Source organism: Tachypleus tridentatus, chromosome 10, assembly GCF_004210375.1.
Source record: "Tachypleus tridentatus isolate NWPU-2018 chromosome 10, ASM421037v1, whole genome shotgun sequence".
NCBI lineage: Eukaryota > Metazoa > Arthropoda > Merostomata > Xiphosura > Limulidae > Tachypleus > Tachypleus tridentatus.
Genome location: NC_134834.1, coordinates 103,068,805 through 103,085,280, shown reverse-complemented (window position 1 = coordinate 103,085,280; position 16,476 = coordinate 103,068,805). Strand labels below are relative to the sequence as shown.

General features: G+C 29.6%; 1 protein-coding gene across 1 annotated transcript in view; it reads right to left on the bottom strand.

Annotated features, from left to right (window-relative positions):
- The window catches only part of LOC143230004 (major facilitator superfamily domain-containing protein 6-like), a 41,361-nt gene extending 31,791 nt beyond the window's left edge, over positions 1-9,570 (bottom strand). Inside the window, exon 1 of the mRNA XM_076462944.1 lies at positions 9,324-9,570. Within this exon, the coding sequence (XP_076319059.1) occupies positions 9,324-9,405 (82 nt within the window). The 5' untranslated portion in view covers positions 9,406-9,570. The remainder of the gene's footprint in view (positions 1-9,323) is intronic.
- Between the last annotated feature and the right edge of the window lie 6,906 nt (positions 9,571-16,476).

Genomic DNA, 16,476 nt, shown 5'->3' with positions numbered 1-16,476 from the left:
AAGCAATGATCAAAAGATTTGTAAAAAACTCAGATGTAAAAAGGCCAATGGCTCACAAAAAAAACTAAAAACACAATCAACTTGGACAGTGTCACCATCGCCTATCACACTATCCAATGTCAAGGGTAAACCCATAGAAAACACATGTCTAAAATGGTACTACCTTTCATAGTCATAACCACGACACGACAGCAAAACGTGGATTATTGTGACTTGAGTGTTACAAAGCAAACAGACTAAGATAAAATGTCAACAAGTTCGTTATCGCAAATACCAATATCGGCAAGTATTCAGAAGAACTGAAACTGAAACAGAAGACAGTGAAAAGTGGGCCAGTCGTTTCTGAATATCGACGAGATGAGAGTGAGTACTTATAATAAGTGTATTCCAGGGTCAACAGGCAGCTAATAGATTCGGTGTAAATAATACAGTTTACTTACTGCTTAGCTTCTATGTGATCAAAGGCAAGAGAAATGGGATAAAACTAGAAGAGCAGTAAACACAGAAACTGTAGAGAGTACCCTGTGATCAACCGCTGAACCACGATAAACGATACCAGAGCCCAAAGATTCACCTGATGTCAAACCATCCATTAAAACGGCAATAGAAGAATGGTTCAAGAGATGTTCAGCAAAAAGAAGACAATACTTCCAATCAGATGTATCCACCTTCCTCAGATGACTCAAAGAGAGAGACCACAGCAGTAGATAGTAAAGAGCCATGATGAAATAGAATGACCATTGAACTTAGCAACTTCCTTGAATAAGAGATCCAGTTCAGCTAGCTACCTGGAAATGAAGGTCAAAAGGGGAAATTCCAGACTATCTATTCCAAAACAGCATAGTCCACCAAAGAAGAATGACAAAATTCCAGATGGAATGATTTGATAAGGACCTAAGCTTGGTAGCATATTGTTAAGAAAGTTGCAGATGGTGGAGATGAAGAGGGGGATCATTAAAACTCGGCTTACAAATTGGCGCAGATGGTAAATCACTCGTAGAACCATAGATAAAAGACCCGTAGTCCAATGTAGATTGTATGAGGACATGATAGATCTTGTGCAACTTTCCAACAGGTGGAAGAGAAGATATGAAGAATGTTCAGTGCCCTTGTACATTTAAAACGAAACTGCTTAATAAGAGGAATAAAATTCAGCTTGCAGTCAAATATAATTTCCAAGACATTTGTTTCAGTCACCACATGAAGAACATCCTTACCAAGATGGAGGTAAGAACTAGGAAGTAAACCTCACTGATGGCAAAAGTGCATGCAAACAGTTTTAGATAAGGAGAATTATAGTGATTCTCCTGTAACCTTGATTTTTGACACTGACTCTCCAAAAATTTAATCATATCTAAGATGTATCATTGTGCAAATTTATAACAGCATTTGCCTAAACCATTCAATAGTTCTAGAGAAATATTGCCAATAAGCACACCAACAAACACATACAGGGGCGAGAATACAACCCCTGTTTACCTTCGGTAAAACATAAGTTAATCATGCCACATTTTAAAACAAAAATTCAATGCTTATTCACATCATATTACAAAATAAAGGTAATTTTCGGACACTCTGTACCGAAACACAAACCTAATGTTTATTAGCATAATTTTCTATAACATATATGATTTATTAAAACCATCTTCTGAGACAAAGGTCCAGTGTTTATTCACATAATTCTGTAAAACATAAGGTTATTACAAACAGTATCTTTTAAACCACATGCTCAATGGTTATTGATGCAATTTTGAGAAACATAAATATCAATCGTTACTGGCCTAATGCTGTATAACCTGAGTGCCGTACTGATACCATCTTTTAAAAGACAAATACAATAGTTATTGATCTAATTCTGTAACACATAAGTGACTTACTGGCTCCACTTTCTAAAACATAAAACTAAAGTTTATTTTAGTGATTCTGTAAAGAATAAATAACTCATTGACAACGTCCTTCAAGGATCATTTAGAGTCTATTGATATAAATAATCCTATAAAACACAAACGACTAACTGATAGAACCTTCTAAACCACAGATCCATTATTTATTGACGAAATTCTGTAAAACGTGACTTTTGGACACCATATAGTTAATCATGTGTCCATTATTTATTGAGTAAATTCTATAAAATTTTGTAAATTACTTACCAACATCATCTTATAACAGGCAACTAGAAAATACGAAACCAGCTTTTAAAACAACCTGATATAATTCTTTAAAATACGAAACCATCTCTTATAGCATACTGATGTAGTTCTTTAAAATACGAATCTCTTATACCATACTGATTTAATTCTATAAAATATTAAACCAGATCGTATAAAATAATGATGTAATTCTTTAAACTACGAAACAAGCTCTTATGACATACTGACTTAATTCTTCAAAACAAGAAAGTAGCTCTTATAATATAGAGATGTATATATTTAAAATACGAAACCATCTCTTATAACATAGTAATGTTATTCTTTAAAATGAGAAACCATCGCTTAAAACATACTGATTTAATTTATAAAAATACGAAACCGACTCTTCTAACAATCTCATTAAATTTAATAGAATATGAAACCATTTCTTTTGACTGATTTATTTCATTAATAGAGGAAACAATCTCTTATAACATACTAATGTGATTCTCTAAAATACGAAACTATCTCTTAAAACGTACTGATATAATTCTTTGAAATACAAAACCAGCTCTTATAGCATACTGATAAGATGCTTTAAAATACGAAACTATCTCTCATAACATACAGATGAAATTCTTTAAAATACGAAACTATCTCTCATAACATACTGATGAAATTCTTTAAAATAAGAAACCATCTCTTATTACATACTGATGTAGTTTCTTAAAATACGAAATATCTCTTATTACATGCTAATGTAATTCTTTCCTACACGAAACCATCTCTTAAAACATACTTATTTAATTCTTTAAATTACGAAACTACCTCTCATAACATTCTGATTTAACTCTTTGAAATTCGAAACCATATATTTTAACATATTGATATAATACTTTAAAATACGAAATCAGCATATATAACACATTCATAAAATCACTCTAAAAATTAAACCTTCTCTTATAACCTACTGATGTAATTCTTTAAAATAAGAAACCAAATCTTATAACATACTGATGTGGTTCTCTAGAATACAAAACTATCCTTTATAACATACTTATTTAATTCTTTTAAATACGAAACCATCTCTTATAACAAACTAATGTAATTCTTGATATACGAAACCAAATATTATAACATACTGAAATAACTGCTTAAAATATGAAACCAGTTCTTGTTACATACTGGTGTAGTTTTTGAAATACGAAACTTCTCTTATAGCATACTAATGTAATTTTTTACTACACGAAACCATCTCTTATAACATACTGATTTAATTATTTAAATTACGAAGCTACCTCTTATAATATATTGATTCAATTCTTTAAAAGATGAAACTATTTCTTGTTACATACTAATTTAATTCTATAAAATATGAAACCACCTCTTATAAATTAATAATATTCTTTTAAATAGAAAACCATCACTTATAACAAAATGATTTAATTTTGAAAAACGCAAAACCGTCTCATTTAACAATTTAATATAATTTATTAGAATATGAAACATCTCTTCTAACATACTAATGTAATTCTTAAAAATACGAAACAATCTCTTATAAATACTCAATTAATTCTTTAAAATATAAAACTAGCTCTTATAACAAACTTAAATAATCCTTCAAAACAAGAAAGTAGCTCTTATGAAATAGAGATGTATATATTTAAAATACGAAACCATCTCTTATAACATAGTAATATTATTCGATAAATTGCGAAACCATCGTTTATATCATACCGTTTTAATTTATAAAAACACTAAACCGTCTCTTTTAACAATCTGATTAAATTTATTTGAATATGAAACCATCTCTTTTAACATACTGATTTAATTCTTTAAAATCGAAACCATCATCTGTTGATACACTGAAGAAATTCTTCTAAATACAAAACCATGTCTTATAACATTCTGATGTAATTCTCTAAAGTACGAAACTATATCTTATAACATATTGATGTAATTCTTTAAAATTAGAAACCACATCTTGTAACATACTTCTGTAATTCTTTAATATACGAAACCATCTCTTATGACATATGGTTTAATTCTTTAAAATACGAAACCAGCTCTTATCACACACTGATTTGATTCTTTAAAATAGAAAACCAGCTCTTATAACATAGTGATTTGATTCTTTAAAATAGAAAACCAGCTCTTATTACATACTGATTTCATTCTTTAAAATATGAAACCATCTTTTATAACATACTGATATAATTCTTTACTACACGAAGCCATCTCTTATAACATACTGATTTAATTCTTTAAACTACAAAACTACCTGTTATAACATTCTCATTTCATTCTTTGAAATTCGAAACCATATCTTTTAACATATTGATATAATTTTTTAAAGTACGAAATCAGCATATATAACACATTCATAAAATTACTCCAAAACTTAAACCTTCTTTTATAACCTACTGATGTAATTCTTTAAAATAAGAAACCAGATCTTATAACATACTGATGTAGTTCTCTAAAATACAAAAGTATCCTTTATAACATACTCATTTAATCATTTAAATACGAAACCATTTCTTGTAAGATACTGATGTAATTCTTCAAATACGAAACTAACTCTTACAACATTTTGAAATAATTCCTTAAAATATAAAACCATCTCTTATAACATACTGATGTAATCCTTTAAAATACGTCACCATTTTTTATAACAGACTGTTTTAATTTTTTAAAATACGAAACTATCTTTTATAACATACTGATTTAATTCTTTAAAATATACAACTAGCTCTTATAACATACTAATTTTATTTTTTAAATACTAAACCAGCTTTTATAACATACTGACGTATCTTTTAAAAACGAAACCATTTCTTATAAGATACTGATGTAATACTTCAAAATACGAAACCAGCTCTTACAACATACAGATTTAATTTTTGAAAATACGAAACAATCTCTAATAATACACTGGTTTGGTTCTTTAAAATACGAAACCATCTTTTAGAACATAGTAATGTATTTTTTTGAAATACAAAACCATCTTCTGTAACCTAATGTTGTAATTCTTCAAAATAAAAAACGAGATCTTATAACATATTGGTGTAATTCTCTAAAATACAAAACTATCCCTTATAACATACTGATTTAATTATCTAAAAATAAAAACGGGTGTATTTCCTTGAAATACGAAACCAAGTTTTATAACATACTGATTTAATTATCAAAAAATAAAAACGGATGTATTTCCTTGAAATACGAAACCAAGTTTTATAACATACTGAAATAATTTTTAAAAAGAGGAAGCCATTTTTTTCAACATACTCATGTAATTCTTTAAAATACGAAACCAGCATTTATGACACATTGATGAAATTCTTCTAAATACGAAACCATCGCTTATAGCATACTGATGAAATTATTTAAAATAAAAACGAGATCTTATAATCTACTTTTATAAGCATTTAAAATAAGAAACCAAATCTTATAACATACTAATGTAATTCTATAAAATTCGAAACTATCTCTTATAACATATTGATGTATTTCTTTAAAATACGAAACCATCTCTTATGTATTTTCATGTAATTCTTAAAATACGAAGCCAACTCTCATAACGTACTGAAATAATTGCTTAAAATACAAAACTAGCTCCTATAACATATTGATGTTAATTTTTAAAATACGAAACCATCTCTTATGGCATAGTAATGTAATTCTTTAGGATACGAAACCATTGCGTATAACATTCTGATTTAATATTTAAAAATAAGAAACCGTCATATTTAACGATCTGATTCAATTTATTAGAATATGAAACCATCTCTTATATCATACAGATGTAGTTCTTTAAAATACGAAACAATCTTTGATAGTGTACTTATTTAATTCTATAAAATATTAAACCAGCACGTTTAAAATACTTGTGTAATTCTTTAAAAATACAAAACCAGCTCTTATAACATACAATCTTAGTTCTTTAAAATATGAAAGTAGCTCTTATAACATATTGATGTAATTCCTTGAGATAGGAAGCAAGCTTTTATAACATATTATTATAATTCTTTATAATACGGTATCATCTCTCAAAATATATTAATGTAATACTTTAAAATACGAAACCATCTCTTATAACCTACTGATGTAATTCTTTAAAATAAGAAACCAGATCTTATAACATACTGATATATTTCTTAAAATACGAAATAATCTCTTTTGGGATATTGATGGAATCCTTTAAAATACAAAACCATTTCTTATAGCATAGTGAATTAATTCTTTAAAATACTAATGCACCTCTTAAAAACCCTGTTGAAATTCTTCTATATACAAAACCAACTCTTATAACACAGATATACATATATTTAAAATACGAAACCAACTCTTATAACATACTGGTGCACTTTTTCAAAATACGAAACAAAATTTTATAACATTCTGGTGTAATTCTTTACATTAAGAAACCATCTCTTATAAGGCACTGATTTGATTCTTTAAACTACAAAACTATCTCATACTACATTGTAATGTTATTCTTTAAAATGCGAAACCATCGCTTATAACATACTGATTTAGTTTGTAAAAATACAAAATCGTCTCTTTTAATATTTTGATTATATTTATTAGAATATGAGACATTCTCTTATAACATACTGATTTAATTATTTAAAATTCGAAACCATCTCTGTTAATACACTGATAAAATTCTTCTAAATACGAAACCATCTCTTATAACATTCTGATTCAATTCATTAAATTACAAAACTGCCTTTCATAACATTCTTTGAAATACAAAACCATATCTTATAGCACACTGATGTAATTCTCTAAAATACGAAACTATTCCTTATAACATATTGATTTAAATCTTTAAAATACGAAACCATCTCTTATAATGTTTTCATGTAATTCATGAAATACGAAACCAACTCCTATAATGCACTGAAATAATTACTTAAAATACGAAACCCTCTCTTATAACATGTTGATATAATTCTTTAAAATATGAAACCAGCTCTTATGACATACAGGTGTAATTTTGTAATACTTTAAACACATATAAGTGGAATTTCTCTCGTAAAGCAAAATCATATTACTTCCAAACTCCATTTCTAGTAACAAAACTCCAAAATCTGTACTCGTCTAGTTGTAAACACGAGGTGTCAGTACTGCACTACCACTAATATTCATGAACATGGGTTAAGGATTATTTTACAAAGGTGTGTCCAGGGTCTCATTTGTGGAATAGTTGTTTATCTACACTACACTTCCAGAAAAGCCTGCAAGTAACAGATATGAAGCTCTACATACGGAGGAGATCCAAAGATAACGTGGCACAAAACTACAGTGAAGATTTAACCTTAATCAGCACATCAAGGTCAGTTCATATTCTGTATCACCGAAATATTTCTCTTTTTGTTTTCCGGAAAGCCAATCTTTATTTGAAGTATCACAAACGAACTTTTTGAAACACTGGAATTCTCTTAACATTCAACGGTGACAAAAATGTGGCTTAACGTGGTCTAACGTTCTGTGAAACTGGGGTTCAGTATGCGGTATAAGAGTGACTGTCAAATAGTACTATTCAATCTCACATGTGTTGGCGGTGGGTTGTGTTGACTAACTGCCTTCTCTGTTGTCTGTCAATTTAAAAATTAGGTGGGGCGTATTGCACATGACCTTCGTGTGGTTTTGTGTAGAAACCAGCAGCAAGCAAAAATATATTAGGGAACAACAATACAGAAATTACCTGTGTAAACGTTATTACTAATTGTTTATGTATTCTCTGTCTACTCCCAACTCCCACACCCTGGCTCAGCCGTGAGCTTGAGGGATTACAATGCAAAAAATGTAAAAATCAGAGGTCAGGAGCATAACATGCCTTTGCAATTATCAATAAAGAAATAAACAAAATGTCCCCTACTGGGACAGTGGTAAGTCTACAGACTTACACAGCAGATAGACCGACATGGTTTTGCAATGAGAAAACACAAACACTGTTCACTAGATCAGAAAAATAACAGAACCCTACTTGGAGATAAAACACCTTATGAACACATGCATACGTTTTGGTGAATAACATATTTTCGAAGACATCTTTTAAGACATTATTTACATTCACATAAACTTCTTAAAATTATTTTGGCTTTGTAAGAGTAAATGAATCAATCAGCAAATGAGATACAAATTACTTTAGTTAACTCTTTGATATTAACAAGAAACTATATTCAAAATAGTTAAATTGTATGTAAAGTTTCATTTCAACATTGTAGGTGTCACTTTGTCACCGGTGTCAGGTAATAAATTGTATTTCACTAGGTAACCAACTTAATGTGATAGAGTATAGTTTAAAACGTAACGGTTTCAGAAGAGACGTTATTACCTGCAGTATCGGTTTCTCGTAGCAACATATAATCCATCACGGTATCGGTTTCAGGTAATAATGTCGTCTACCATGAAAGTTTCGGATAATGGTGCAGGTAACAGTCTTAAAGAAGGAAATATAAACCGGTGTATCGGTTTCACGTAACATGGTACAGTTTATCACGGTACCGATTAAAGGTAATAAAGTGAAGTTTACAACGGTAGCGGTTTCAGGAAACAAAATATTAATATCCACGAGATAAAATATTGTCCGTCATGGTAGCGGTCTCAGATGATAAAGTATTGTTTATCATGGTAACGCAAAAAATAAGTTCTTATAAATTCCATAATGCGAAATCACTGTGTTTAGGAAACGTTTTTTTCCTTTTCGTTCATTCTATTAACTTTCTGTATTTTTAACCGTTCATTAGCTATAAATAATGCTTTAGTAACTTTGTTATAAACACATATTTTAATACGTTTACTTAAAATATATCGTTTTAACAGTATTTCTAAAATATGAATTTTTTTACCAGAATCTTCTAACCTCACAGACATTGTTTTTAACTTTCATCAAATTTAGCGGGCGATGTATAAAACATGAATTTTCAAAAGGAACACCATTCTTCCATTAGTAAGAAGCTAATATTAGATACTTCCAGGTTCTCTTATTAACCCGTCAGACAACATTAGAAGTTTGTTGACAGTTTACCCGACATTCAGTATTCCTGGGTGGATGGACTAAATTTTCCTTACCACCCGTTGTAATGTGATATTTACGTGTTACGTAGGTTTACGTGTTAATTAAACTTATATGTACATTTGTTTACTTTATTTTTTTACTGAGAACATAAGTTAAAACCATACCTATGGCTTGTAGAAACAGTAGCAGTTTGATGGGAAACAACTCTCGTTTCTTCAAGTCTCTCCAGAAGGTCAGCCGCGTCATTTTTATTTTATTTTAAAAACTAAATCTATTTGAATTCAGAACTTGTACCAAATAAATGCACGTCAACCACAAGACCAGTAAAACGTCAACAGTTCGGATATCTCCAACCTGTGCAAGAAAGGAAATAGACAAAGTGTAGCTGCAGACCGAAAGTACTTGTTTTTGGTTGGTTCAGCTGAACGTGGCTACATAACCACGTGACAACATCTCTTACGTCACTAATCAAGTGTGAGTTGTAAAATGAATGACAGCTTTCACAGTTCCTTTAGACCACTAAATATTTTATTGTTATTTTATGTTTATAAAAGCAAACATAAATTTAGTGGTTTTCAATATTTCAGAGTTATTTTATGACCTATTCGATATTGTAAAACATCTAAAACTAAGTTTGTTCCTTGTGTCCTACTCGAACCGTAACTTATTTGATATAACCCTTAAAACATTAAAGAAACGCTTAATCATAACATCTGTGTGTGTATGTTTATACATAATATAAGAGATTCGATTCGTTTGATCAGGTAGTTTCAGTTCGACAGCGAAGAATACGTTCTTCAGTATATGTGTTTTTCGTAGCCACATCGGGCTATCTAGTGTGTCCAAATCAAACCCTTCATGTAAATCCGTAACTTACCGTTGTCATACCAGAAGACCATTTAATTTTAATTGTTTCGTATGTTTTGTTTATTGTTAAGCACAAAGAGCTATCTGTGCTTTACATGTGCTGAAGATAAAGTAGACCAGAGTAATCACTTTATATACTATTAAAACATTGTGAAGATAAAGTAGACCAGAGTAATCACTTTATATACTATTAAAACATTGTGAAGATAAAGTAGACCAGAGTAATCACTTTATATACTATTAAAACAGTGTGAAGATAAAGTAGACCAGAGTAATCACTTTATATACTATTAAAACATTGTGTAGATAAAGTAGACCAGAGTAATCACTTTATATACTATTAAAACATTGTGAAGATAAAGTAGACCAGAGTAATCACTTTATATACTATTAAAACATTGTCAAGATACAGTAGACCAGAGTATTCACTTTACGTATTGTTGAAATTTTGTGAAGATACAGTAGACCAGCGTAACCACTTTATATTTTGTAAAAACATCGTGAAGATACAGGAGACATAGGTAATTACTTTATATTTTGTTAAAACTTTATGAATATACAGGGGAGCAGGATAATAACTTTATATACTATTAAAACTTTGTGAAGATACAGTAGTCCTAGGTAATTTTTACATTGTTGAAACATTGTAAAGATAAAAAAGACCAGGGTAGTCATTTTATACATTGTGAAGACATTATAAAGATAAAGTACTCCACTGTAATTACTTTATGTATTGTTAAAACTTTATGAAGGTACAGTAAACCAGGATAATAACTTTATATATTGCGAAAACTTTATGAACATACTGTGCACAATGGTAATCACCTTATATATTGTGAAAACCTGGTACAAATACTGTAGAAGACGCAAATAATTTTCCGTATTATAGAAACATTGTAAGGATAGAATAGACATGGCTAATCGCTTTATATATTGTTAAAACATTATGATGACACAGTAGACAAGGGTTATCAAGTTATACACTGTTAAATCTTTGTGAAGTTAAAGAAAACCAGGGTAATAACTTTATATATGGTTAAAGCTGTGAAAATACAGTGCACAAGCGTTACCACTTTATATATTGTTAAAACACTGTAAAGATACAGTAGACCAGGGTATTTATTTTATATATTTTTACAGTTTTGTCAAGATACATAAACCAGATAAATAATTTTATGCGATGTTAAAACTTTATGAAGATACAGAAGACCCGGGTAATTACTTTATATACTTTGTAAAATTTTGTGAAGATACAGTAGACCAAGGATACCATTTTGTATAATCTTAAAACCTTGCAAAGATGCGATAAAACAAGACAATTATTTTACGTATTGTAGAAACTTCGTGAAGATACAATAGATCCATGTAATCACTTTATATATTGTTAAAACAATGTGATAATAGAGGAGACCAAGGTAATCACATTATATAGTGTAAAAACTTTGTGAAGATACAGTAGACCAGGTTAATAACTTTATATATTGTTGGAACCTTATGAAAATACAGTACACCAAAGTAATCACTTTATAAAGCGTTCAAACCTTATGAAGATACAGAACACCAGGGTAATAACTTTATTTATGGTTAAAACTTTGTAAAAATAGAGTGCAGTACAGTAACCACCTTATATATTCTGAGAACATAGCAAAGATACGGTAGAGAAGCCAATAATTTTACTTATCATAAAAACATTGTGAAGATAGAGAAGACCACATTAATCACTTCATACGTTGTTAAAACTTTATGAAGATAAAGTTGACCAGTGTAATAACTTTATATACTGCGAAAACTTTATGAATATACATTCGACCAAGGTAACCACTTTATATATTGTTAAAGCATTGTTAAGATATAGTAGAGCAGGGTTTTCATTTCCTATATTGTTAGAGCTTTGTGAAGGTACAATATACCTCAGTAATCACTTTATAAACTCTTAAAACATTAAAAAGATAAAGTAGACCAGGGTAACCACTTTATATTTTGTTTAAACTTAGTGAAGCTGCAGTAGACGATGGTAATAACTTTATATACGGTTAAAACTTTGTGAAGATACAGTAGACAACGGTAACTACTTTATGTATTGTTAAAACTTTGTGATAATACAGTGTAGAAGGGTAACCTCTTTATATATTCTTAAATCTTTGTAAAGATACGGTAGAAGACTCCAATCATTTTCTGAATTATAGAAACTTTCTGAAGAAACGGTAGACTAGGGTAACCACTTTATATTTTTTAAAACCTTGTGAAGAAGAAGATGAACAAGACAATTATTTTACGTATTATAGAAGATACAGAGACCATTGTAATTGCATTATACATTCTTAAAACATTGTAAATATACAGGATAACAAGGTAATTACTTCATATATTATTAAATTTTATGAAGATGCAATGGATCAGGATAATAACTTTATATGTTGTTAGAACTTCATAAAAATGCAGTGCATAAGAGTAACTACTTTATATATTCTAAAAACCTCTTAAAGATACGGTAGAAGAAACCAATCATTTTCCATATTATAGAAAATTTGTATGGATACAGTTGTCCAGGGTAATCAAGTTATATATTGTTAAAATTCTTTGTAGACTAAGGTAATCACTTTATATATTGTTAAAATTTTGTGATGATAAAGTGACCAAAATAATGAATTTAGATATTGTTAAAATTTAATGAACATACAGTTGTTGTTGTTGTTGAATTAAGCACAAAGCTACACAAACGGCTATCTGTGCTCTGCCCACTAAGGGTATTGAAACCCGGTTTTTAGCGTTGTAAGCCCGCAAACATACCGCTGAGCCACTGTGGACGAACATACAGTAGACCAGGGTTATCATTTTATATACTGTTAAATTTTATGAAGATACAATGCACCATGGTAACCACTTTATATATTGTAAAAACCTTACAAAGAACAAGCTATTTATTTTACATATTATAGAAACTTCGAAAAGATACAGTAGACCAGGGTAACTACATTATTTATTGTTAAAACTTTATAAAGACAGAGAAGACCAAAGAAATCACTTTATCTATTGTTGAAACATTGTGAAGATACCATAGACCAGGGTAATCATTATATATTTTAAAATTTTCTGAAGATACAGTAGACCAAAGTAATTACTTTTTATATTGTTAAAACTTTGTGAAGATACAGAAGGCCAGCGTAATCACTTTATATATTGTTTGAGTTCTGTAAAAATAGCGTAGAACAAGGTAACCACTTTATATATATTGTTAAAACTTTCTGAAGATAGAGAGGTCCAGGATAATAACTCTATCTATTGTCAAAACTTCGAGAAAATACAGTGCACAAGGTTAGCCACTTTATATATTCTTAAAACATGGTAAAGACGTGGTAGGAAAAGCCAATCATTTCACGTATTCCAGAAACATCGTAAAGATACAGTTTACAAGGCTAATAATTATATATAGTGTTAAGACATTGTAAAGATAGAGTAGATCACGGTAATCTCTTTATATATTGTTGAAACTTTATGGAGATACAGCAGACCAAGTCAATAACTTTATACATTGCAAAAACCTTATGAAGATAGAGTAGACCAGGTAAATCACTTTATCTATTCATAAAACATTGTAAAGATACAGTAGACAAGGAAACCACTTTACGTATTGTTAAACTTTCTTAAGATACAGTAGAGAAAAGTATTCACTTTGCTCATTCTTAAAACTTTATGAAGATAGGGTAAACCAGGGTAATCACTTTATATATTACTAAATTTTTGTGAAGATACAGTAGATCAGGATAATCACCTTATGTATTGTTAAAACTTTGTGAAGGTAAATTAGACAGGGTTATTTATTTTATGTATTGTTAGAGCTTTGTTAAGATACATTAGACCAGGTAAACCACTTTTTATATTGTTAACTCTTTATGAAGACGCAGTGGACATTCGTGATCAAATTATATGTCGCTAACAGTGTTAACATACAATAGAAGAAGGTAATCACTTTATATAATGTTAAAATATTGTGAAGATAAAGTAGGTCAGAGTAATCACTTTATGTATTATTGTAACATTGTGAAGATACAGTAGACCAAAGTAATCACTTTATATATTGTTAAAACTTTGTGAAGATACGCTAGACTAATGTAATAACTTTATATATTGCTAAAACTTAGTGAGCATACAATAGACCAGGATAATCACTTTTTGTATTCTTAAAATTTTGTGAAGATACAATAGACCAGGGTAACCACTTTATATATACTTAAAGTTTCGTGAAGGTAGAGTAGACCATAATATTCACTCAAAATATAGTTAAAAATTTTGAAGATCAGAAAACAAGGGTAATCAATTTATATATACTTAAAACTTCGTAAAGATACAGTAGACCAGGCTAATCACTTTGTATATTGTTTTAACAATATATTTTAACAATATATATATAAAAATAATATATAAAATAATTAGCCTGGTCTACAGTTCTTCATAAAGTCATTACAATACTTACATTTATTATCCTGGTCCACTTTACCGTCACTAAGTTTTAACAAAATATAAAGTGATTAACCTGGTCTACAGTTCTTCACAATTTACAAATCAATTTACAACTATTCGTTGGTAAAAGAGTAGCCCAAGTGTTGGCGGTGGATGGTGATGACTAGCTGCTTCCTCTCTGTTTTATACTTCTAAATTAGGGACGGCTAGCGCAGATAGCCATCGTGTAGGTTTGCCGGAAATTCAAAAACAAACCTTGGTCTACTGTATATACTTAGCGTTTTAACTATATATAAAATCAAAACTGTGGTCTACTGTACTTTTGCAAAGTTTTAACAATATATAAAGCTATTACCCTGATAAACTGTATCTTCATAAAGTTTTAACAACATACAAAGTGAGTACCATCTCTACTTACTCTTTACAAAGTTTTAACAGTAAATAAAGTTGTAACGTTGGTCTACTGAATCTTCACAAAGTTTTAACAATATATAAAGCCATTACCCTGATAAACTGTACCTTCATAAAGTTTTAACAACATACAAAGTGAGTACCATGCTCTACTTACTCTTTACAAAGTTTTAACAGTAAATAAAGTTGTAACGTTGGTCTACTGAATCTTCACAAAGTTTTAACAATATATAAAGCTATTACCCTGATAAACTGTATCTTCATAAAGTTTTAACAACATACAAAGTGAGTACCATGCTCTACTTACTCTTTACAAAGTTTTAGCAGTAAATAAAGTTGTAACGTTGGTCTACTGAATCTTCACAAAGTTTTAACAATATATAAAGCCATTACCCTGATAAACTGTACCTTCATAAATTTTTAACAACATACAAAGTGAGTACCATGCTCTACTTACTCTTTATAAAGTTTTAACAGTAAATAAAGTTGTAACGTTGGTCTACTGAATCTTCACAAAGTTTTAACAATATATAAAGCCATTACACTGATAAACTGTACCTTCATAAAGTTTTAACAACATACAAAGTGAGTACCATGCTCTACTTACTCTTTACAAAGTTTTAACAGTAAATAAAGTTGTAACGTTGGTCTACTAAATCTTCACAAAGTTTTAACAATATATAAAGCCATTACCCTGATAAACTGTACCTTCATAAAGTTTTAACAACATACAAAGTGAGTACCATGCTCTACTTACTTTTTACAAAGTTTTAACAGTAAATAAAGTTGTAACGTTGGTCTACTGAATCTTCACAAAGTTTTAACAATATATAAAGCTATTACCCTGATAAACTGTACCTTCATAAAGTTTTAACAACATACAAAGTGAGTACCATGCTCTACGTACTCTTTACAAAGTTTTAACAGTAAATAAATTTGTAACGTTGGTCTACTGAATCTTCACAAAGTTTTAACAATATATAAAGCTATTACCCTGATAAACTGTATCTTATATATTTCAACAATATATAAAGTGATTATCCTCGTCTACTGTATCCTTACAATGTTTCAACAATATATAAAGTGATTATCCTCGTCTACTGTATCTTTACAATGTTTCAACAATATATAAAGTGATTATCCTCGTCTACTGTATCTTTACAATGTTTCAACAATATATAAAGTGATTATCCTCGTCTACTGTATCTTTACAATGTTTCAACAATATATAAAGTGATTATCCCCGTCTACTGTATTTTTAAAAATTGAACAATACATAAAATGATTACACTGGTTTATTGGACTAGTCTGTTTCCAATTTAACGCAAAGCTGCACGACGCCTATCTGCGCTAGCCGTCCCTAATTTAGCACTGTAATACTAGAAGAAAAATAGCTAGTCATTACCACTCTCCGTCAACTCTTGGGTTACTCTTTAACAAACGAATATTGGGATTTACTTTCACATTATAACGCCACCATGGCTAAAATGATGAACATGTTTGGTGATTTGAACCCGCATCCTCGGGTTATGTTCTATTGAATGTTCAAAACGTTTAGCCAATATATAAGGTGATAAC